At 34.7% G+C, this 21,848-nt stretch overlaps 5 protein-coding genes across 9 annotated transcripts in view; 2 read left to right on the top strand and 3 right to left on the bottom strand.

Moving 5' to 3' along the window:
• Positions 1-2,449, top strand: part of Ints10 (integrator complex subunit 10) — a 38,862-nt gene extending 36,413 nt beyond the window's left edge. For 2 of the 3 annotated variants that reach the window (XM_076899303.1, XM_076899304.1), the window contains exons 2-8: positions 117-184; positions 250-493; positions 567-1,074; positions 1,148-1,464; positions 1,565-1,729; positions 1,819-2,077; positions 2,168-2,449. In XM_076899303.1, coding sequence (XP_076755418.1) covers positions 117-184; positions 250-493; positions 567-1,074; positions 1,148-1,464; positions 1,565-1,729; positions 1,819-2,077; positions 2,168-2,334 — 1,728 coding nt within the window. In that variant the 3' untranslated portion in view covers positions 2,335-2,449. Of the gene's footprint in view, positions 1-116; positions 185-249; positions 494-566; positions 1,075-1,147; positions 1,465-1,564; positions 1,730-1,818; positions 2,078-2,167 lie in introns of those variants that run through there. The other variant, XM_076899305.1, reaches the window with a different exon arrangement.
• Sec31 (COPII coat complex component secretory 31) lies at positions 2,377-8,043 on the bottom strand. 2 transcript variants are annotated; one of them, XM_076899298.1, is made up of 14 exons: positions 7,831-8,043; positions 7,422-7,744; positions 7,182-7,279; positions 6,852-7,095; positions 6,471-6,766; positions 6,012-6,380; positions 5,823-5,940; positions 5,436-5,741; positions 4,162-5,336; positions 3,933-4,022; positions 3,551-3,625; positions 3,241-3,483; positions 3,104-3,175; positions 2,377-3,020 (listed from the first exon to the last, which is right to left on the bottom strand). In XM_076899298.1, the coding sequence occupies exons 1-14, from the start codon at positions 8,031-8,033 to the stop codon at positions 2,832-2,834; spliced, it is 3,801 nt and encodes a 1,266-aa protein (XP_076755413.1). In that variant the 5' UTR covers positions 8,034-8,043; the 3' UTR covers positions 2,377-2,831. The 2 variants fall into 2 exon arrangements, with proteins under 2 accessions (XP_076755413.1, XP_076755414.1); XM_076899299.1 differs by lacking the exon at positions 3,933-4,022 and having other exon boundaries at positions 2,379-3,020.
• Positions 8,044-10,056: 2,013 nt separating this feature from the next.
• Mus101 (mutagen-sensitive 101) lies at positions 10,057-16,162 on the top strand. Of its 2 annotated transcripts, XM_076899295.1 has the most exons (25): positions 10,057-10,221; positions 10,296-10,435; positions 10,528-10,660; positions 10,730-10,837; positions 10,901-11,107; positions 11,184-11,400; positions 11,468-11,602; positions 11,677-11,753; positions 11,833-12,002; positions 12,080-12,218; positions 12,283-12,418; positions 12,498-12,710; positions 12,790-12,971; positions 13,048-13,214; positions 13,298-13,503; positions 13,591-13,724; positions 13,784-14,014; positions 14,115-14,177; positions 14,255-14,418; positions 14,499-14,620; positions 14,746-14,810; positions 14,918-15,052; positions 15,111-15,311; positions 15,554-15,783; positions 15,859-16,162. In XM_076899295.1, the coding sequence occupies exons 1-25, from the start codon at positions 10,111-10,113 to the stop codon at positions 16,079-16,081; spliced, it is 3,909 nt and encodes a 1,302-aa protein (XP_076755410.1). In that variant the 5' UTR covers positions 10,057-10,110; the 3' UTR covers positions 16,082-16,162. The 2 variants fall into 2 exon arrangements, with proteins under 2 accessions (XP_076755410.1, XP_076755411.1); XM_076899296.1 differs by lacking the exon at positions 10,057-10,221 and having other exon boundaries at positions 10,345-10,435; positions 10,584-10,660; positions 15,859-16,161.
• Positions 16,119-18,687, bottom strand: LOC143426138 (cytochrome P450 6k1-like). Its single transcript, XM_076899340.1, has 6 exons — positions 18,246-18,687; positions 17,927-18,165; positions 17,621-17,851; positions 17,267-17,544; positions 16,455-16,644; positions 16,119-16,364 (listed from the first exon to the last, which is right to left on the bottom strand). Exons 1-6 carry the CDS (start codon positions 18,656-18,658, stop codon positions 16,207-16,209), a joined length of 1,509 nt encoding a protein of 502 aa, XP_076755455.1. The 5' UTR covers positions 18,659-18,687; the 3' UTR covers positions 16,119-16,206.
• Positions 18,688-19,291: 604 nt separating this feature from the next.
• LOC143426124 (cytochrome P450 6k1-like) lies at positions 19,292-21,506 on the bottom strand. Its single transcript, XM_076899317.1, has 6 exons — positions 21,094-21,506; positions 20,791-21,029; positions 20,485-20,715; positions 20,129-20,406; positions 19,541-19,730; positions 19,292-19,449 (listed from the first exon to the last, which is right to left on the bottom strand). Exons 1-6 carry the CDS (start codon positions 21,504-21,506, stop codon positions 19,292-19,294), a joined length of 1,509 nt encoding a protein of 502 aa, XP_076755432.1.
• Between the last annotated feature and the right edge of the window lie 342 nt (positions 21,507-21,848).

Raw genomic sequence — 21,848 nt, 5'->3', positions numbered from 1 at the left:
TGTCATTTCATACTTACTAGTTTACAGTTATTATTGAAATTATTTGCTTAAGATGTATCATATAGAAAATAAAGAAGTTATAGTTGCAATAATAAATTATGCCATTTACTTGATAGTTCGAAGCATACCGCATTGAGAAACTTTCCAAAAATGTGAAGGAGGCAGCGAAATGCTTCAGTGAGATGTGAGTGTTGATGTTATATGATGAAAGTAATATTTACGTAAACAACTGTTTAAGCCTTAGAATAGATTTCAGAATTTTCCAGATGATCGTGATATATGGAAGGAAATAGAAACGGTAACAGCTTGCCTTCGTTTGGAACAATGCGATCCAGAAGCAGAATTTTTATGTCAAATGTTCCAACATATACCACAAGAACTTCAGCACAGGCTGCTTATTATGACAGCTGATCATAGCGAAGATACAATGGAACATTGTAAACTATTGCTCCTCCTATTGCGCCGATTTCCTCAAACTATTGCCACTCACGGAGTAAATATTTTCAATTGATATACTGGCTATTGCTTGGCTTTCGATCTTGGTTTTTAATCCATTATATTTTTAGCCAAGCTTAGTGGAAACTCTACTTACCGCAGAGAAACACAGTCATCCAGGACGTGCAGTGAATGGTTTCAGGAAATTGTTAGCCTGTGATGCATTACCGCTCCTTGGTACTGCACCGGTTGAACTAAATCCTAGGCTTAGCCTGAGGTTACTTTGTAAGGCGGTAGAATTTTATTTAGCGTACATACAACAGCCGCAAGATAATCAGATTCAACATCCATGGGATAGACTATTTCAAGTTGTTGAGTTGATTGGGAAAAAGTTAGAGTGGGAACTGAGTAATTTATTTTCTATACCATGGAACAGAGATACATATTGCGAAAGATTGCATCAATATGCAGTCGTACATGCAGCAAATTTATGTGAGGAATTGGTAGTTAGACAGCTACTGATGTGTACTATCGTGACATTATTAAGAATATTAAATGAACATAATGCGCTTATTAATAATGATGAAACCATATACTGTTTGGTAGAAGCATTTGGGGAATGTGTGCATTCACCTGCTGGTATGATATAATGTATTTAATAATTTCTGGAATTTCTTCCACTTTGTAATTTTATCGTTTTTATCCTAACCAGAACCGAAATTAAAGAAACGAAAGAGGGAGGATAATGGAGGAATCGTGGTAACTAGCGACGGTGATTATAATGGTAATGGTTTAGCACTAGCTGTGAAGTTATGGGACCTGTTGCATAGCAGTGATTATTTGCAAAGAGAAATAGGAAAACTAAATCAACAACTTCGATTAGATTCGTGGTTAAATTCATTTTTAACGGATTTAGCTATGTATAAAGGTTTACATCATGAAGTATTAGCGAGATTATCACAAGAGTCGGGTAGTTTATGTGCACATCTTCGTTTAGCGAGTACATGCTTTTCCTTGAAAGATTATAAGGTACATGGTAAATGTGTATAGGAGACACATTTGTATTCCTACATTTTACTCGAGTATCACTCACCTTAAAAATATTTTTAAGCACATAATATTTTTTTAGGGAATGTTAGAATATATAGTTTTAGTAGTTAGTTCATTACCCACGGTTTGCGGTAAAGTATCTCACAATTTAACCGTTCCATGTGCAAGGCATTTGCATTATTTAACTCTTGCGCGTTTTCCTGTTATACAGTATTGCTGCAGACTACTACTTTTAGCGATAAAGGTAAGTAAAATATGGTTACGTGTAGTCGAGACTGTTTTATATCTACTATTTTCATATTATATATATATGTAGTATACATTTTATTGCAGGAGAATTTTTCTTTACCCGGCGGTGTTGGAGATTTGGCTATAGGACACGCATTAGTACTAATGCAAATCGATTGGCCACAAGAAGCTAGTACCTTATCTGCGATTACGGAAAGAATTATAAATCGTGGATCATTTTCTTATCCGTTATTTCAGTCTTACATCATATGTGTAGATATTTTAGAAGAATTAACGTATTTGTGGACAGAACACGGTGGCGGTGTATCTTTAGATGTAGCCACTGGATCAGGAGTACTACAAAGTACATCGTTCCACGCGTTTCTCTTCCCTTAAGCATTACCATACTTACGTATGTATTCATTTAAAATGTATCTGTTTGAATTTATTATAGATCGACGTATTACCACTCGTGGAGCAGATAAAGGAGTGCGCGAAGAAGTAAAACAAGCGATGCGCCGGCAAGCAGCTCGCGATGGCATCGATCCATTGGATGAATTATTGCAAAAGTTTATTATGAATGAAAAAGCAGCCATACTACACAGTTTAATTATTCAATAAATCACTTGAAACCATATTTTCGGTAACAAATTTAATATAATTATATCATTTTAATAATATATTATTATATACTTTTTTTTTATTTAAAAATATACACATAATTTTCTTAAGCCAACTTTAATATTTTATGTACATATGTATTAGTTAAAAGAAAAATCAATTAATAGCTCATGGAAACGAATCTGCCCAAAATATTTGTTTCTACTTTTTACATGCGTTTTATATAAATTAATTTTGTTTAATTATACAGAGATATTGAAATAGGCTTATATAATCTTTGTAAACCATCATTAAATGTAAGTATATAAACTTCATGATTTTTTTCCAAGGCATAAAGTTTATATAAAAATACTTGTGATTATTCGTACTGCGTTGAATAGTATGGAAAATTATTAGAACATAAATACTTCGTTTAATAGAGGTGTTATAATGATTATAAAAATTTCAAATTATAAAAATGAATAAGTGTAAACAGTTCGAGTATTGCATATTGCACTCTATCTGATGTAGACATTCAATTGAAGGGCACTTAACAATAATACTTTAATACCTGGCATGAAAGAGGATATCTGACTAAAATCTGGACCTGACACGAGTTGCGTATGAAGATCTAAACCGCCAGTATAATTTCCGTTTTGTATCATCTGTGATATTTGATGCAATCCTTGTAAAGTATTTTGTGATAACTGTAAAATACATAACAAATGAAATTCCCTTTCTATTTTCTTTAAGATTGATAATGTAGTAATAAAGAAAAAAAGGTACATGCCTTATTTTCTCTGAGGCAATCGTATAAAACTTCGAGTTTTTTGGACACATCCTCTATTTTTCGTTTAATTTGCTAAGGAGGTGAAAACATAATTGTTAATTTAATTCGTATTATAAAAAGTGGAAGAATCAACTTACCGGATTTTTAGCACTTTCGAAACATTGGCTCTTTAATTCGTCAAATACTGTTTTTAAATGCACGTGTTGTTCCGGTATCGGTGGTTTTGGCTTCTCCGGTTCCGGTGCTCTGACCACTGCAGCCGGTTGCAAAGGTTCCATTGGTTTGGCGAATTGTGCACCCATACTTGGAATATTCTGATTGTATTGCTGTGGGTTATAAGGTACCTGTGTATCCGGATAAAACTGTTCCTGTGGCAAGAGCTAAAAAGCACAAAAAAACCATAGTATTTTGTGTCCGCTTGAAAAAAATTATAATTATACGACTCACCATTGGTTCGGGTTGTGCCATCGTTTCCCTTAGTGGATGCAAAATGGGATTTTGTGGCTGGTAATCCTGTTTTGACTGTACAAAATTTTTAATCGTTACACTTACAAACTTGATACCTTTTTACTGACTGTAGCAACAAAATTAGCGATACGTATGAATTGTAAAAATGTAATATCGCACGAGTCCAATTGTTGTGTGAAGCAGTGGAAAATGTCGTTGTATTTCACACTATCGTAATTAGTTAATATCACACGAAATTGTTACTCGCGATCAGATAGATTGACTTGTAAAATACACGTGGGGAATGAATATGTTTCGTTCAAAAATAAATAGCAATTATGAAACAGTGGAAACAACACTCAATCTCTTGTAGGTGGTCTACCTTCGTATTCTTCGAATATTTTTCTTTCCATTTCCTGGTACCAGCATGATCCGCAGACATTTCATTTTTGTTGCATAATGCCAGTACTGGCTGTATTATTTGAATATACACATATATATATATATGTAATATATCATGAGTATAACATTATTCCACATAAACTAATTCACTATCTTAACGCGTAACCCGATGTACATTAGTACAAAAGAAATAGTAAAAAATTATTTACTTGCATCCTGGATGGTTTTGCAACAGGTGGATCATTCCATCCGGCTGGTTGTGGCGGTGGTTGATAAATGTTCGTGCGATCCATAGGTGGCTGATTCTCGCTTCCGTACATTTGATTCTGTGGAAGCGGTTGCGTTCTAATTGGTTCATAGATTTGAGTTTGCGGTGGATTTTGTAACGGTGATAGTACACTTGGTTGAACCGGTTTATAAGGCTCCACTTCCTTCGGATTAGGTGGGAAATTTTGTCCGGGATACGTGTTTGTAGGTGCAGGAACTTGTGGTTGATACATATTTGGCGTCGAGTAGCCTGGTACCGAAGGAATCTGTTGACTGTTATACGTTTGTTGAGGATAACCAGTTTGTCCATACGTCGACGTAGACTTTACAGATGGATCTATTATGTATTTCGATCTTGCTTGCGGCCCGACGCTCGAAGGTCGAGATCCAACTCCACCCGACACGTTCGAGGGAGGTGGTGGTGGAGGTGGTTGAGAAAGAGACGTTGGAGTATACGGTTGAAATGGTTGATCATACTGCATAGATTGCACTGGTTGCATAGGTTGTACGTGGGGTTGAAGTGGAGCTACACCAAACGGTTGCTGATGGGACATGCCAAATGGCTGCTGTTGTGTCATACCAAATGGTTGTTGTTGGGTAGAAAACTGATTTGGAGGTGGCGCAAAGGATTGTTTTGTGGGAGGAACGTTTGAATCGAAAAAGGGTCTCGCTTGCGTGGATCCCGCGGGCAATGGATTTTGTACACTTTGCACAGATCTTCTTCGATCGTAATAATTTTGCATCGTCGGTGCCTTTGGCACAACTTTTGATTCTTCGATATAGCCCAGAGATCTACAGAGACGATCCTTTAACATTACGATTTTGGCATCTTGACTGTTTCCAAGGTAATTTAACGCAGCATCGAGATCTCCCTCGGCGGCTAACATTTCAGCGTACTGTGACAATACATTAGCAATTTTTCCTTCTATTTGCACGTCTCTGATACCTTGTATTTCTAGGGCCTTTTGCATTATGACTACTAACTCTACCACTTCTTGAATATCGACATTAGAAGATTCAACTATTTTATTCAAATTACCAGAACAAATATAGCAGATTTGAGCTTGTTCTTTAAACGTTGGATTATTAGACGACACCAAGCGATCACCAAGCATGTCTGTAAAATAAAATAAAAAATGGAAATAAAGATTTCGTGAATGGATAGCCGTATATCTTCAAATATCACGACACATTATTTTATATGTATAATACATACCGCACAAGACAGATCGCTCCTGCGGATTAGAATGCGTAAATATTCCAATCAATACTTCTTTCCAACTATTAATGTCAGCATTTCTAACAACTTCAGCCCAATTTTCACTAACTAACGAACTGATAAGAGAATTGAGAGCACCCGAATGTTCTGAAAAGTATCTGTACTGGGTACGTGCTAACAAATCAGGTCCAGCAGCCATCGAAAGAATGACTGCATCTGCGTACCTTTTATTTGCAAAGCACAACGACACAGCAGCTTCTATATTTCCTAAGAGGATTGCTTGAGTTATAAGCCCATCCTCGTCTGTAACGCATTGAAATAAAGTTACATTACTTTATTTAGTAGCGATTTTAAATGTTCCAAATTTTTAATAACAACATTTACCATCGGATACGTTTATTTGAATGTTGTTACTTTTTGAAGGAGTCATTGATGCTTTTTTAGATTCTTGTGCAATCGCGTCAAACGCTGCGCTACCATCGATTACGTTTCCATTAAGCGCCTACGAAAATCATCTTTTATTTATGCAGTGAAAATTTTAACCTCAATTTAAACATTATAAATAAGACTTACGTTATTCAAATTAGCAACTCCTTCTGTAATACTGTTAACGTCATCTTGTGAAATGAACTGATTTAATTTATTATTCATAGCTTCTATATCATAGCCCAGTAAGTCCAATATCTCTTTCGTTACATTTTCACCAAAATATGCACCCACGCAATTCCATATCTTTTTTCTATGTATATCGGTAGTGTTCTCGACTTTTCCTTTACAGTAATCGCTATACTGTTCGCTTTTAAGAACTTGCTCCAATTCGTTCGAACGTTGAATTAAATCTGGCTTTGTTACTACTTGCGATATAATCACTTTCCTATTCGAATTTGGAGGTAGATTAGGATCTACAGGACCATTTTCAAATATTATCAATTTACCGCCAAACTAGAAAAATTTACTGTTGTTATAGAAGAAATTATAACTTCAATATACTGTAGCACGAAAATACGATGTATTCAAAAAGAAGATATTTACACCAAACGATGCTCCAAATGGTTTTTTTAACCATTTCGGAGCTCTTGTCAAGGCAACGGCTGGCTCTGCTTGTACTGGAGGTGGTGGATGTGTGAAAGGATCCATTCCAGGGAACGAGTCTACAATTTTGTTAGACGTTTCTGCTGACACTTGTGGCTGCCCTCCCAATAGAGAATAAACTGCTGCATGTCCATCGAAGCTAGTTCCCACAACTAATCCTGGATGTCTTGGACACCACGAGACATCGAAGTTCCATTGATTTGTTTGCGCTAATTCACAAATCACTTCGCCATTCTGTATATTAAAACGATCAAAATAAATTTAAGCAATAAATTAAGTACAATATCATGAATATTGAATATATGAATATTAAACATACAGGAGCATCTGAATTAGGATTCCAACAGAGTATTCTATTGTCCTTGGCACAACTTAAGAGTAAATCTGGATCATGTGGATTCCATGCAATCGATAGAACTCCACGTTGATGATTTTGGAACGTTTTTAAAGGTGATGTTGCAAATCTCAAATCCCACAATTCAATTATAGGTGTTTGATCATCCTCAGATGCCAAGCATAATTGTGTAGCAACGTCTGGATGCCATTGCACCACTTTCCACCTTACCTGAATTTAAGTGTAAATATATAAATTATAATTTATTTAATACAAACTGACAAGTGAATAAGGTATTATAGTATAAATAAAATTACCTTTGAATTGGCATCCGTTAATTTAATGATAGGTTCATTTTTCCTCAGATCCCATATAACACAGCGTTGTGAAAATGTGGAGGCAAGAATATGTTGCACTGTAAGGGGGAGTGAGAATTAACAATATCCAGGCAAAAATATATTAGCAGTAAAAATATCGGACACTGTTTATATTTAAATATCTCGACAGTAATAACTGTGCGATATCAGGATCTGAGAGTGTCCATTTCTAAAAACTACCTTGTTTGTTCCAAGCAATGTATTGAACATCTTCCAATGGTTGACTCCTAGATCCAGGAGTCATTGGAGTATTTGTATTTACAATGTCCCATATATATATTTCACTTTCTGTTGCGCCTGTCGCCAATAAATTTGCTTGAAAGGGATTAAAATCTAATGCTCTGACTGGGCCTGTATGTCTGTCCGGACTACTTATTAAGTAATTACTATCGTTGGCCAACATCTTGGCAGCAGAATAAATTTTTATCATGCCATAATCACAGCCTCCAACAATTATACCAGCTGGATTATTACCATACGAACCCCATATTATTTTATGGAATCTAAAATGTTCAGAAACCAGTTGTAAAACTTTGTTAATTACACTGTGCTAATATATATACATAGTGAAACTGATTTTTTCCCCAACCTATGGTCACTTGCAACAGTAGCTTTAAGCTCCAAATCTTGTCCAGGTTGTTGCAAATTTAACGAGTACAAATCCAAACTGGCCGATGTATTAAAGCTGGCATCGAGTTGCTGGGCTGCAGTTCCTGCAGCCAATAGTATCGGATGCTGAGCTGGTGGTGACCATGCCACATTGACAGTCTTCAGTAATTCCTTTACCTTCATCTTTGCTTGCCTGCTAGATAAGAATTCTTATATCATTAAACTATCAATGTTACCAGAGAATAACATACGAGGAATGTACACAGCATATTATAACGACACGCTTGCTTAATCGCCTCGATTACATTTTTTCAAATCGTTTCTATCTTCTTGAAACATTGAGAGATATTTGAAGATATATTTCAAAATACTCTCATATGCTTCCCTAGAAATTTATTTACAATGAAGATAATTGCATTACAATACGCGCGAGATAGAGTATACGGTTTCTTTAATTAATGATTTCGTTCGAATACAAATTCGATAAGAGCAAACGACAATATTACAGATGCATTGCATTCGATACGAAGGTTCACCGACCTACTGCTATCAAATTTTTAACACGTGCGACATATATAGCGATACAATTCGCTTCGGTCGAAGCAGCAAATATATCGTTTGTTTAAATAACATCTTCTCACCTTAGTATTATATTAAATTAACAGTAACTAGATGTCTTCTCGTGGAAATGAATTTCTTAATGTCAAACAGGCAGTAGTCACCCGTCAGCTTCTTCCAACGTGGCGAACCGTACGTCGGGAATGGTGCTGACCTCTTCGGCATTCGTGATACATTAGTATAGCCTCCACAGATAATTTGTTCCCTCGTTCGCTACATTGCACGAAGAATAAGTAGGATAAGTGTTCCCCTCGCACGAAGCATCATCGGTTACGTCTTGTCTGATAACAGTCTCTACATAATTTTCGCCTGTAATCATACTCCTTTCTTTACGTGAACGCTCCTCCTACACGTTCATCCGCAGTTCTTTCCAGTAGATCATATTACAAGGTGGTCTCGAATTTAGATGATTACCAGCATTACAAAAGTTACGCAAATTTACATTAAGATCATGTACACATGCCAAATTGTTTCCATAATTGTCAATGTAGCTATCTCATTTTATTTGCGGTTAATCAGAAAATTAATACCTAACGATGTACGTCTCTTGTGCGTAGGTTTTCCTATCTTTATTCGTACTCTACAAGCCGTCTGATATACTTAGAATTCTACGAAAAGATGTATGAAACTGAAGTCATAAATCATATTTCTTGTATCGGAAAAGCATCTACCTCCAATCGATATTTTCTCCTTTGTATACCCCGACAGCACAACTTTGCCACAGTAAGGGCACTGTGATGTTACTTGCGCCGCGTGACATCACTTCCATAGCCATCTATATTTCCCGCTTTAGAAGTAAGAGAGAGAAAGATATACAAGAAGGCTATAGGAAAGAGTGAGACAGATGCTGCGGGCCCTGCTCTGGAACCCGTGGCGCCATCTCTGTAAAAAGTGCTCAAACTGGTCGCACATCGTTATCGACAGCGAAGTGAACTACTGAAAACTGCTAGCGCCATCTCTGGGGAAAGTAATGAAACTAATGCTGGAATAGTTTCAGCTCTTCTCCAAGAGATGGCGCTAGCGGTTTTCAGTAGTTCACTTCGCTGTCGATAACGATGTGCGACCAGTTTGAGCACTTTTTACAGAGATGGCGCCACGAGTTCTCAATTATATGCTACAATTGCAGTGATATCACTGAACTTGACCAAGGCAATAAATTTAGGCGCGAGAGAGTTTCGTGCATGGAATAAGCGTATTTTAACAGTATTCTATGACTTGAAAACATTAACTGGTTTTCGTACAATCGGTTGAGATTTTGTTAAAACAATTGTCGAACTAATTTTTTAGATATAAGAAAGTATTCTTACAAAATTAATGATTTCTGTGACATGTATTTGCGAAGAGAGTCTAACCTATCTCCATGTATCGGTTAAAGTGACTGTAGTGTCATCTTAAAAGATGAGAATCCTTTTTGTCATGTCAAACGATTGATAGCATTTAACGCAGTATATGCAATGTAATTTTCGTATTATCAATTAATAATAGTTTTCTGATTGCTTAAGTTTTCAGCTATAGTAATATGTATACCATAACTTCATAGCTCTAAAATATTTGATTTTTTTAAATTGAATATTTGTTTATCGAATAATAACTTTGTCTAAAATCATACTATATCCAAGAAAGAACAACTTCATACTTTAAAATGACAAATCAAGAGAGCCAAATCGATGCAGACATAAATCTTTATTTTGTTATATCAAACAAATATGAATCTGAAAATGATTGTAGTCAAGATATGTGGCAAGCATACAATGTTAGCAAACATTTTTATCTAAATGAGAATGTATTTTGTTAGAACTAAAACTACATAATGAAATAACCTTTCAGAAATGTTGCGATTACGAATTGAATTCAATCTGGATTAAAGAAGAAAAATGTAGTAAAATGAATCCGGTTAAAAACGATGTCTTTGTAATGGAAGAATTTGTAGGTGACACATTTAGTAAATTAAAAACATATAAATGTCCGTAAGTAATATTTTGATGTTAAAGATTATTCTGGATGTCTATTTTAAAAAAATGAGATAGCATGTCATTAAAACGATACTTTATTATTGTAGCATAGTTGGACCAAGATGTTTATTGCTTTGTTTTATTAATGGAGAACCAATTCCAGAAGCAGCTAATCCAATATATACAACAGCTATGAGAGGTCTTTGCATATGTGCTTCTGGTTTACCTTTGGACGAAAAAGTATAAAAATTAATCACTATTGTTTCTTACAAAGGAAATTTCAAATTTCTAAAAGTCTGATTGTTCCAGGAATACATAGAAAAATTGGTACAATATATGGGTGGAATTTTTACAAAAGAATTACGCAGTCGTGTAACACATCTTGTAACAGCATCTGTCATGTCTATAAAATATGAGGTAAATAAATTTATGTAATGAGTTTAACTTGATTAGTATTTAATATGTAACCATTTTTAACAGGCTGCAGTAGATATGAAAATACCAATAGTTACAAAGGAATGGGTTAAAGCAATTTGGGAAGCAAACTTGAAGAGTTTTGTTGCAGCTGACGACAAGATGTTTGACAAATACAAAGCTTCTGTGTTTCTCAATTTAGTTGTAACATCAACAAATCTTCCAAGACATCAGAAAGCAGAAATTAAACAATTGATCAATGACAATGGAGGGGTAAAGTATATTTTCTCCTACTTTTACTTATTTTTCTAAGCAGTTGTGCCTACATATATTACTTTTTTTTTTTCAGATATTTATGGGTGCCTTGGATGGTAAAAAGGTTAAAATTGTACTTGCACCAGAAAATAGTCCAGTGAGTGAGAAACTGAAATTTGCAAAACAAGCACAGATTGCTTGTTTGAGACCAGATTGGGTATACAAGAGCATAAACGTTGGCTATGCTTTACCTTTTAAGGACTATATAATTAAGTCACTAAAAGCATGTTCAACTCCAGACAAAGCAAATGGTAAAACTATTTATTACTTTATAAATCTAAAACTGAATAACTAACGTTATAATTTTCCTAATCACAGCGCCATTTGATACTTTTAATTGTTCTACAATAAGTTCTATACCATGTGATGTACAACAAAAAAGTTCCGTAGATGAAAGCTTAGTAACAACAATGAGCAGTGCATCTTTTAATGTTTCTAACAGTACATCTACCGGTTAGTAGTAAAGGATACACAGAAGGAGGTTCTTGTCCTGATAATAAATTTGTTTAACTTATTTAATTTTTTAGCTTCTACAGCTACAATTTTTGATAGACTTACATTTAATGAAGCAAAAATGGCTGGTCCGTTTTTAGATGGTTGCTGTGTATGTAAATTAAATACAGTTTTATGTTTTATGGTATTGATATATTATATTTCTCTAACTTCGTTTAAATATTATATAGATATACCTTGCTGGATTTGCACCTAATCAAAGAGATAAAATTAACAGGATATTGAATGTAGGTAGTGCAACACGACTCGATGATATATCTGATGCTTTAACACATGTTATTGTCGGGGATGAAAATAAAGCATCTAATGAATTAAAATTAATGAAATCAAAAGGGTTATGGTATAATATTAAATTAGTATTTCAATTAATAGTTATATCACTGTTCTGTATTATGATATCGTTTATATTTTGTCTAGCCCATACATATTGACACTGGAGTGGTTGGAAGAAAGTATTAAATTGAAGCGACCTGCAGCAGAAGAAAATTTCTTATGTATACAAAAAAGCATTGTAGCACAAAATGTTACAGAGCCTCCTTCGCCATTAAGTAAAAAGGTAAGTATGTGGACAAACACAACGATCATACTTTATTTGCTATAATTTAATTAAAATTTTCCAGAATTTGCAGATGCTACAAAAGCCGCGGAAAGTATCCATACCATCATTTGACATGGATCGAAAATTGGCAATGTTAGAAAAAGAGAAAAAGAAAGAATCATCCGACCTCATTCAACAATATCTTCAAGATACAGTTGGTAAAAGCCTTCAAATAATTGCTTTATTTCTATCAAAAAGTTTCGGAACATATAACTTTATTATTGTTATTTAAATCAGTTGAAACAAATGATAAAACAATGCAAGAGTTCTTAAAACCAGTTACACCTGTTACGGGAGAAAATGATAAAACTTCGACTGCTAGTCAAAAGAATCAGTCAAAACATTCAAAGGAACCAATAACGCCTGCAGCAGGACCAAATAAATATCCAGCAGATGATAGCTCAGTGCCTATTAGTCAAATTTCAACTTTAAATGATAGACTATTTGAAGGTAATGTATATTATGTACCCACAATAAAATTATAACTGCACATGAACAAATATGTAAAGTAACATATTAAAATATACAGGGCTGACATTTGTTGTAACTGGCTTCAGTGAAGAAGATAACTTTGTAGTTGAAACTATAGCAGCAATGAGTGGAAAAGTAGTTTTAAGCACATTCGTTGGCATTCCAGACTATGGCGTAGTGCCAAAGCACGGTGCCCCTTTAAAACATACGGTAAATGAAATTGTTACCGATTTGTTTATTGTAAGTATTGGCTTTTTCTTATCGTTTCTATAAAAATATATTTTCGGATGTTTTTGAATGTTAGTGCTTTTTACAGGATGATTGCATAAATCAAGAACAAATAGTTGAAATTATGTATTATCATCGACCTCTGTCGATAAAAAAACATTCGAATCCATTGTCAGATTGTGTTATCACGATGAGCATGTACACGGGAGCAGAGCGAACGTATCTCGCAACATTAGCTACGGAATTAGGTGCCATGTAAATATTTCCACTATATGCTTAAAAAACGTACATAAGATAACTATAATAACAAGAACAGATTAAAGCGTTATCAATTTTAGGTGTCAGGATATATTTGTTCGTAAAACTAATCCTGAAAAGGAGACATACGCGAATACACATTTAATTTGTCCAACACCTGAAGGAAACAAGTATAAAGCAGCGGTGAAGTGGAAGTTACCGGCCGTTACTGCGGATTGGTTAATATCCTGTGCAACTCAATCGAAGCGAGTCGATGAAACACCGTTCCTCGTAGGAGAAACTGTAGGTATGTTAATATTTTATGTATAAACTTTGTATGTGAGAGTACATCCTATTTGTAAAGTCGTAAGAATAATATTATTTGATCCTTAAGCTCCTGAAAAACCGAGTAAGACTTTTGATGCGAACACAAGTTTATCAAAAACTAATTCGAGCCAAGTGGATCTATTAACTGAACAAGGAACAAGGAACATTATCACTCCAAGGCGTCACTTACCTAATGTACAGGTATAATAAATGTTTTTCGTTATATGTTATGATTACATTCTAAAACAAATATCGTGTAGAGTCAAGATGGAAGCTCTGGTGATACGCCGTTAATAAACAAAAGACTGAATTTGCTTATGAACAAAACTCCTCAATCACCATTTCACGTGGCAACACCAGAAACACCGTACGGTCAAGTATTTAAACCCAATCCTTCTCCAGATACAAGGAAAGGTTGGATAAAATGGGTTGACAATTTTCCAGATTTAAGAGTAGAAGAACCACCCCTGAAAAAAAGGGCACTTAGTACTGTGAGTTCATATTTTCTTTAAACACAAATAAAAAATTTTTCTATGAATACATTAACATCTGTCATTTGTTAATCATACATTAACGAAAATCAATTCACAGCCTCTTTCAGAACTTAAAAAGCAGTTATGGCAGAAACTAAAAAGACAAGACTATGACTCGGAGGTAGTATATACTTTGTTTATAATACATTTAAAAATATCCCAAATCGTTTCTATAATTATAATATTTCATTTTAATAGAGTAATGCAAATGGAGCATCACCTACCGTTAGCAGTGAAATTCCAGAAACAACACCAGAAGTAATAAAAAGTAATTCCAAAATAACTGCTACTACCACCCCAATTAGCCGAAAATTAGAATTCACGGATGAAAATAGTCCATTACAAAATAATGAAATTAATATGTAAGTTAATCCATTACCGTTTTAGTACTTTGCATATAAAATTATTTTATGATCTATTCATAATAATTTATACTTCACAGGCAAATTGCACAACTGGATGAGGTACTACAGAAAACGTCAAGTACGCCTGAAAATAGGTATTCTCTTTCTGGGGAAAGTGCAAAGTCGTATAATGCAGAACCTTCTGATCCTATACGAAAATGTAAGTACGGTAGTGCCTGCTTAGCTATATCTTCACATTTTTACCACTTTTTTAGTAGTACTGAAAAAAGTTTTAAGTTAATATAGACCAAAACTGATTTCCTTGATGTACATTTTCTGTCACAGTTATTGTGAAAGACTCTCAAACTGTCGATGCTATTGTATGGGAAGATCCCAGTCATTCGAAACGAGTAAGTTTTTTCCGTTTTTGCAAATATATTGTAGATTGCACATTATTTGTAGATTAATTTCGTTCTATATCAATTAACAATGGCTTCAATCATTTGTCCACGTATAGTTGACAATGTATGAAGAACAAAACGAATCTTGTGGACGCGAGGAGGACTCTACTATAGATGAAGGTCAAAAAGAATCATTCGAAGAACCACTTGAGCCACCAAAAAGACGAAAATTTATGTTATCAGGCATAAAGGTATATTAAATTGAACCATATATATATTACTGTTTAATTAATACGTTAATTTTAATAGGACAAATCAGCATACGAACAAGTAATAAAAGATCTCGGTGGCGACGTATCGTTGGATCCTAATTTTGATGCAAGCGCGACTCATTTGTTATGCATCAGACCATCGAGAAACGAGAAAATGCTTAGCAGTATAGCGTCAGGAAAGTGGATTCTACATTGCATGTACTTACGAGACTCTGAACAAGAAGGGTACTTTCTTGATGTTAGTATTAATTGTTTTTCTTTTATTGACGGGGGCGGAGTAGGAAGGGAGGAAAATAAGAAGAATAAGAATCTTACCATTATTTCATATCTTGAAAGTTTAACTTTATAAAAGTAACATTCTATATCTCTTTTTACCTTCGAAATAATAATTATTTATTCTAAAAATGGATTATTATGATTTTACGCCCGTCTCTTCGTCTGCAGCTACGCTTATGTTTGACTTTTATTACGTGCCAACAGGAAGAAAAGTATGAATGGGGAAATCCTAAAAGTAAAAGCATTATACCAGATCCTACCGGAGAAATCGAGGAAACAATTGCAGCTGCTGTGTACAGGTGGAGACTTAATTTATTGAAAGAGCCACATGGGCCGTTTTATAATATGGTTGCCTTAATATTAGCTTCTGCAGAAAAATACGATCAATTTAAAAGACTGATTGAAGCTGGAGGTGGTAAAGTCGTTCAAGCAAGGTAAGTACTACGTTATGTATGTCTCTGCTGTTCTCATAATTTTTCGAAAAATAAATGTCAATGTTATTTTTACAGACCACCTTATGATACAAGTCCAACAGGTAAAAAGATCACTCATTGTTTCGTGAATATCAGGCAAGTTAGTCAGCCGATCGATTGGGCAATGTTGGCTAGTAAAGGTATTTTATGCTTTATGCCACAATATTTAAGCGATTATCTTACTGCGCAAACTCCATTAAATCCACGCGAATGTGTAATCCCTGAATTTAAAAAGTATTTAACGTTGTTACCGAAATAAGATCTGTTGATGAAGAACGTCACTAAAAGACTCCCTGTATAATAGCAACAAATTTATTTCTGTACATAAAAAGAAATATACTTATAATATTTTACCAGATAGCATCATCATTACAAAGATGATGATTATAATTTTGTTAACTTTATACTAAAACCATTCACTGGTGTAACGAAAACGTTATGAGGGTCAACGTCACACTTGCATGTCGAATCCAATGAGCATTCGTAATCCTTAAGTATTGCAATCAAACCCATAGCCGTCTGAAGATAACCGAGTCGCACTCCTGCAATGAATATTTCGTCGAAAATAACTAGTTAGCAATCGTACATTAATAATACATGCAATAGAATATGGTATTAAATAAGGAATTTACCAATGCAAATTCTTGGTCCTTCGCCAAATGGCATATATGTACATTGCGTGATATTGTCCTTATTTTCGTCACTGAATCTATCGGGATTAAATCGCAAAGGATCTGGATGATACTTTGGGTCACGATGAAGACCGCACAAAGCCACGTAGACAGGCATTCCTTTTTCTAAAACTATATCAGTCCCTGGTATCTAAAAAGTAAATAATAATCAATCTCGATGATGTCAGTTAAATTGACATTTTGTAACTGAACAAGCATTTAATAGAAGTAGTGGTAGCAAACATGCAATTATTACATGTTCAAGGTATGTTAGACCATCATAGTGCACGGAACTATGACATCTATAAAGCAAAAACTTATTTGCTACTTTGATTGCGTAACAATCAGTAGTACATGTTATTTATCATGAAAGACGTATGCTATGTTTACCATTACAATTAGAAGATATTCAGTTCCCTTTAAATCATGAAATTTTATATAACATTAAAAATTGAATTAAGTTAGAAGTAGATACAGTTTTTCCATCATATAATTCAACTAAAGATGAGTGTACATGTTTAACTTCCTTTCACAAGAAAAAGAATCCATGTTCGTTGATTGACTTTAAAACTTATTGATAGTACTGAAGGAAAATGCGATATGCGTATTTACTTTGTGTGTATATTCAGTATGGTAATATTCGCTGTTATTCAACGAGATAATAACACACAACAGAAAAAAGTATTCGAGATAATTGGAATCATAAATATGTATTAAAAGTCACGCAAAATGAGGACCTTATCTATCGTGAACGGACACCGCGCCTGTTTTACCTTATAATTGTCCACTGCGACACGGTCGAGAAGCGGAGCTGGTGGATATAGTCGTAAAGTTTCCGACATAACTTGATAAAGATACTTCATACTTTGAACACCCTCATAAGTCATTCCGTGCTCTTTCAGTTTCTCATGGATTTCATCCCGTGTTCGTTTTTGAATCTCTGGATTTTTAGCGAGCTCGTATAGCGTGAAGCATATGGTTGTTACACTCGATTCGCGGCCAGCGATAAAGAAAATCGCTGATTGACTCAACAAAGCGTCACCCTTGAATTCTATGCAGAAAGTAACATTTCATTTTTTTTTTTTTTACGAACAATCTATAATAGTCGAAATGATCTAGATACTAACGGAAATCAGTTTCTTGTTTCTGGTTCTTCAGATCTATCAGGAAATCGATCAAGTCCCCTCGTTTAGTTTTGGATGCCTCTCTGTTGTCTAGCGAATCCCAAAATACTTTACGAAAATAGTTCGTGGACGACCCTAACATTTGAATGCCGATATATGGTGCATATTGCGGAAAGAAAAACATAAGCGTGAACTGAATAGCTCGCCGAAATGTCAAGTTAACTCCCTCTTGGGCTATTAAATAGAAAAAGGAAATGAGAAGAAAGAAATAGGCGCATCAGATTATTTTATAAGATTTCAAGGAGGTACCTTTTTTGAAAAATGTCTCTCCCACAGGATCGAACGAGTTCGCTTCAATTCCAAAAGCGACAGAGGATATAATGTCAGTAGTGTACTTCAAAGCAACTTCTTTCATCATGATAGTTTTCGACCTCGTGCCGTTTGAAAATTGCTGCTCTAAATATTTGCCCATCGATTCCGCGGTTACGACCACAAAATCAAAAATTTTCTTTATTTTCCCGCTGGTGAACAGCGGAGATATTTTCGTCCTAACAATTATTACTTTAATAATTATTTACTTTATTAATTATTACTAACTCGTCCTAACAACTATTACTTTCACACATACCTTACGTATCTCCATGGGGGATTTTCAATTGTAAAGAGGTTTGTGCTCCCAACTTCATCTTTGAACGAGCGAGCCGTGAAGTAACGATTTGGAAAATAGTTGAAATCCTTGACCAAAATTTGTTTGATCAGTTCGGGACTTCTCAGTAGCAAGAAAGGTTTGTGGAATATGTAGATTCCTAAAAGGTCTTGGTCGGACCCTTGCTGATATAACTCGCCGATCATAAAGCTGGGAGATTTTTTGAACTGGACCAATTCCTTGGCGTTACCAAACAACCAGTGACTATTAGGTAAAGTAGGGACACCTCGTCTTTGCCAATAGGTACGTTGATATTTCACGTACAAAACTAATATCGTGACCAAGGCGATGATCGTAAAGAAGACATCTAGGAAGAATGAATTGAACACTAACATGATGATGTACTAGCAGATATGTCAATCGCTTCAGCTTTTTAAAGATACTGACTCGAGGTAGACATGAATAATTATATAAGTAACAGACGCATTATCTTCAAGTTTATCGTCACTTTACAGTGGTATCATCTTTTACGCAGTAGAAATCATCTTGTTCAAAAAGTAGACACCTTTTACAAATTTTTTACATAAGGAAAGCAACATAAAAACGAGGATTTATTTAAATAACACTTGTAACGAATAAGTCGGATATATTAATTAAGTAAATATAATAGAATATACATACTCATCCAACTATCATGCTGCAACTTATCAGTTTGCTAGTCATTCACATAATTAATCCAGTAAAAATAATTTTCTTGCATCACCATCATGTCTGCATTTGTTATCATTTATAACAAATAAGATATCAGACGTTCTATATGTTTTATATAATGTTGTAATAGATACGAAATGTAATAAAATACACATAAACTGTTTATTTTTCTATTGTGTTTGTTATAAGATGTTCATAAAGATCATCTCTAATAGACTATTTGTATGATAATAGTAACAAAATTACTTTTATACATAAACAGAAGTGTACTTATAATAATATTTTACCAAATGGCATTATTATTGCTAATATAACGATTACAGTTTTGTTAACTTTATACTAAAATCGTTCGCTGGTGTTATGAAAATATTACGATTATCAACGTCACACTTGCATGTCGAATCCAATGAGGATTCGTAATCTTTAAGTATTGCAACCAAAGCCATAACCGATTGAAGAAAACCGAGTCGCACTCCTGCAATGAATATTTCATCGAAAGTAACTAGTTAGCAATCGTACATTAATAATACATGGCAATAGAATATGGTATTAAATAAGGAATTTACCAATGCAAATTCTTGGTCCTTCGCCAAATGGCATATATGTACATTGCGTGATATTGTCCTTATTTTCGTCACTGAATCTATCGGGATTAAATCGCAAAGGATCTGGATGATACTTTGGGTCACGATGAAGACCGCACAAAGCCACGTAGACAGGCATTCCTTTTTCTAAAACTATATCAGTCCCTGGTACCTAAGAAATACGAAATAATAGAAGAAAGTAATGACATTTTAATACGTTCTTATATAATTTTGTTATTTATCGATTAAAAACATATATTAATGAACTATTAGATTTGAAATTATTTGCTATCAATTTACATTCTCAATGGAATTAAGTAAAAATGGAAATTACAAATGGCACGAACGTAACATTGAATCCTAATGTACTGACACACTAAGTCTAACTAACAACATTAACACTCTTTGTAAATGAACAATCATTCAATAGAGGTACTACTAGCAAATGAATTATCCAATTAGTACATGTTCAAAGTATGCTAGACTATGACACGTATATGCGTATTCAGTATGACAATATTCGCATCAAGTGCACGTCATTAGTTATAAGTGATTTCTTCCGTATATTACCTTGTAATCGTCTACTGCGACTCGGTCGAGAAGCGGAGCTGGTGGATATAGTCGTAAAGTTTCCGACATAACTTGATGAAGATACTTCATACTCTGAATACCTTCATAAGTCATTCCGTGCTCTTTCAGTTTCTCATGGATTTCATCTCGTGTTCGTTTTTGAATCTCTGGATTTTTAGCGAGCTCGTAAAGCGTGAAGCATATGGCTGTTACACTCGACTCGCGGCCAGCGATGAAAAAAATCACTGATTGACTCAACAAAGCATCACCCTTGAATTCTATGCAGAAAGTAACATTCCATTTTTTTTTTTTTTTTACGAACAATCTACAATAGTCGAAATGATCTAGATACTAACGGAAATCAGTTTCTTGTTTCTGGTTCTTCAGACCTATCAGGAAATCGACCAAGTCCCCTCGTTTAGTTTTTGACGTCTCTCTGGTGTCTAGCGAATCCCAAAATACTTTACGAAAATAGTTGGTGGACGATCCTAATATTCGAGTACCGATATATGGTGAAATTTGTGGGAAGAAAAACATAATGGCGTACTGGAGAGCTCGATGAAACGTCAATTTAAGTGCCTCTTGGGCTGTTAAACAGAAAAGTGAAATAAGAAAAATAAGATAGGCGCATCAGATTATTTTATAAGATTTCAAGGAGGTACCTTTTCTGAAAAATGTCTCTCCCGCAGGATCGAACGAGTTCGTTTCTATTCCAAAAGCGACAGAGGATATAATGTCAGTGATGTACTTCCCAGCAACTTCTTTCATCATGATAGTTTTCGACCTCGTGTCGTTTGAACATTGTTGCTCCAAATATTTGCACATCGGTTCCGCGGTTACGACCAGCAAATTGAAAATCTTCTTTATTTTCCCGCTGGTGAACACCGGCGATAGTTTCGTCCTAACAAAATCGTTCGGTGCGCTCTATTAAGAAATTTCATTTTGACTATTACTTTCACACATACCTTACGTATCTCCATGGAGGATTTTCAATTGTGAAGAGGTTCGTGCTACCAATTTCATCTTGGAGCGATCGAGCCGTAAAGTAACGATTTGGAAAATAATTGAAATCTTTGACCAAAATTTGTTTGATCAGTTCAGGATTTCTCAGTAGCAAGAAAGGTTTGTGGAATATGTAGATTCCCAAAAGGTCATTATCAGATCCTTGCAGGTGTAACTCGCCAATCAAAAAGCCGGGAGATCTTTCCAACTTGAACAGTTCCTTGGCATTGCCATACAACCAGTGACTATTAGGCAAAGTAGGGACACCTCGTCTTTGCCAGTAGGTACGTTGACGTTTCACGTATAAAACCAATATCGTGACCAGGGCGATGATCGTAAGAAAAACATTTATGAAAAATGAATATAACGCTATCATGGTATAGCAGTTGATATGTCAATTGCTTCAACTTTTTTAAGGTACTGACTCGCTTTTTAAGGTACTGATTCGAACATGCATAATTGTATGGGTAACAGGTGGATTATCTTGGAGCAATTAGTTTATCGCCATTTCAATGTGCTATCACTTGCTTTACGCAATAAAAGTTAAATTATTCAACAAATAGGCACTTTTCTTTTACATAAAAAGAGCTACGTAAAGACTAGAATTTATCTATCTAATACTTGGAATGAATAAGTATTCTAATGGATCACTAAATATAACTTATCAGTTTGCCAATGATTTGCATAATTAATTGAGTAAAAATAATTTTAATGTGTC

This window comes from Xylocopa sonorina, chromosome 8 (assembly GCF_050948175.1).
Source record: "Xylocopa sonorina isolate GNS202 chromosome 8, iyXylSono1_principal, whole genome shotgun sequence".
In the NCBI taxonomy this organism is placed as follows: Eukaryota; Metazoa; Arthropoda; class Insecta; order Hymenoptera; family Apidae; genus Xylocopa; species Xylocopa sonorina.
The sequence above is the reverse complement of the archived record's forward strand: the minus strand, read 5'-3'. Positions and strand labels throughout refer to the sequence as shown.

Excerpts from the sequence above, each read along its gene's own strand:
- Sec31 (XM_076899298.1), bottom strand. The coding sequence starts at position 8,033 with ATGAAGGTAAAGGAATTACTGAAGACTGTCAATGTGGCATGGTCACCA. Across the intron at positions 5,742-5,822 it reads TCAAATAAACGTATCCGATG|ACGAGGATGGGCTTATAACT; the intron begins GTAAATGTTGTT and ends AATGCGTTACAG. Across the intron at positions 4,023-4,161 it reads CAAAACCATCCAGGATGCAA|CCAGTACTGGCATTATGCAA; the intron begins GTAAATAATTTT and ends CAAATAATACAG.
- Mus101 (XM_076899295.1), top strand. The coding sequence starts at position 10,111 with ATGACAAATCAAGAGAGCCAAATCGATGCAGACATAAATCTTTATTTT. Across the intron at positions 12,219-12,282 it reads CTTCGCCATTAAGTAAAAAG|AATTTGCAGATGCTACAAAA; the intron begins GTAAGTATGTGG and ends AAAATTTTCCAG. Across the intron at positions 12,419-12,497 it reads ATATCTTCAAGATACAGTTG|TTGAAACAAATGATAAAACA; the intron begins GTAAAAGCCTTC and ends TATTTAAATCAG.
- LOC143426138 (XM_076899340.1), bottom strand. The coding sequence starts at position 18,658 with ATGTTAGTGTTCAATTCATTCTTCCTAGATGTCTTCTTTACGATCATC. Across the intron at positions 18,166-18,245 it reads CCCCCATGGAGATACGTAAG|GACGAAAATATCTCCGCTGT; the intron begins GTATGTGTGAAA and ends AATAATTGTTAG. Across the intron at positions 16,365-16,454 it reads AGGACCAAGAATTTGCATTG|GAGTGCGACTCGGTTATCTT; the intron begins GTAAATTCCTTA and ends TATTCATTGCAG.
- LOC143426124 (XM_076899317.1), bottom strand. The coding sequence starts at position 21,506 with ATGATAGCGTTATATTCATTTTTCATAAATGTTTTTCTTACGATCATC. Across the intron at positions 20,716-20,790 it reads AGAGACATTTTTCAGAAAAG|CCCAAGAGGCACTTAAATTG; the intron begins GTACCTCCTTGA and ends TCTGTTTAACAG. Across the intron at positions 19,731-20,128 it reads TCGCAGTAGACGATTACAAG|GTACCAGGGACTGATATAGT; the intron begins GTAATATACGGA and ends CGTATTTCTTAG.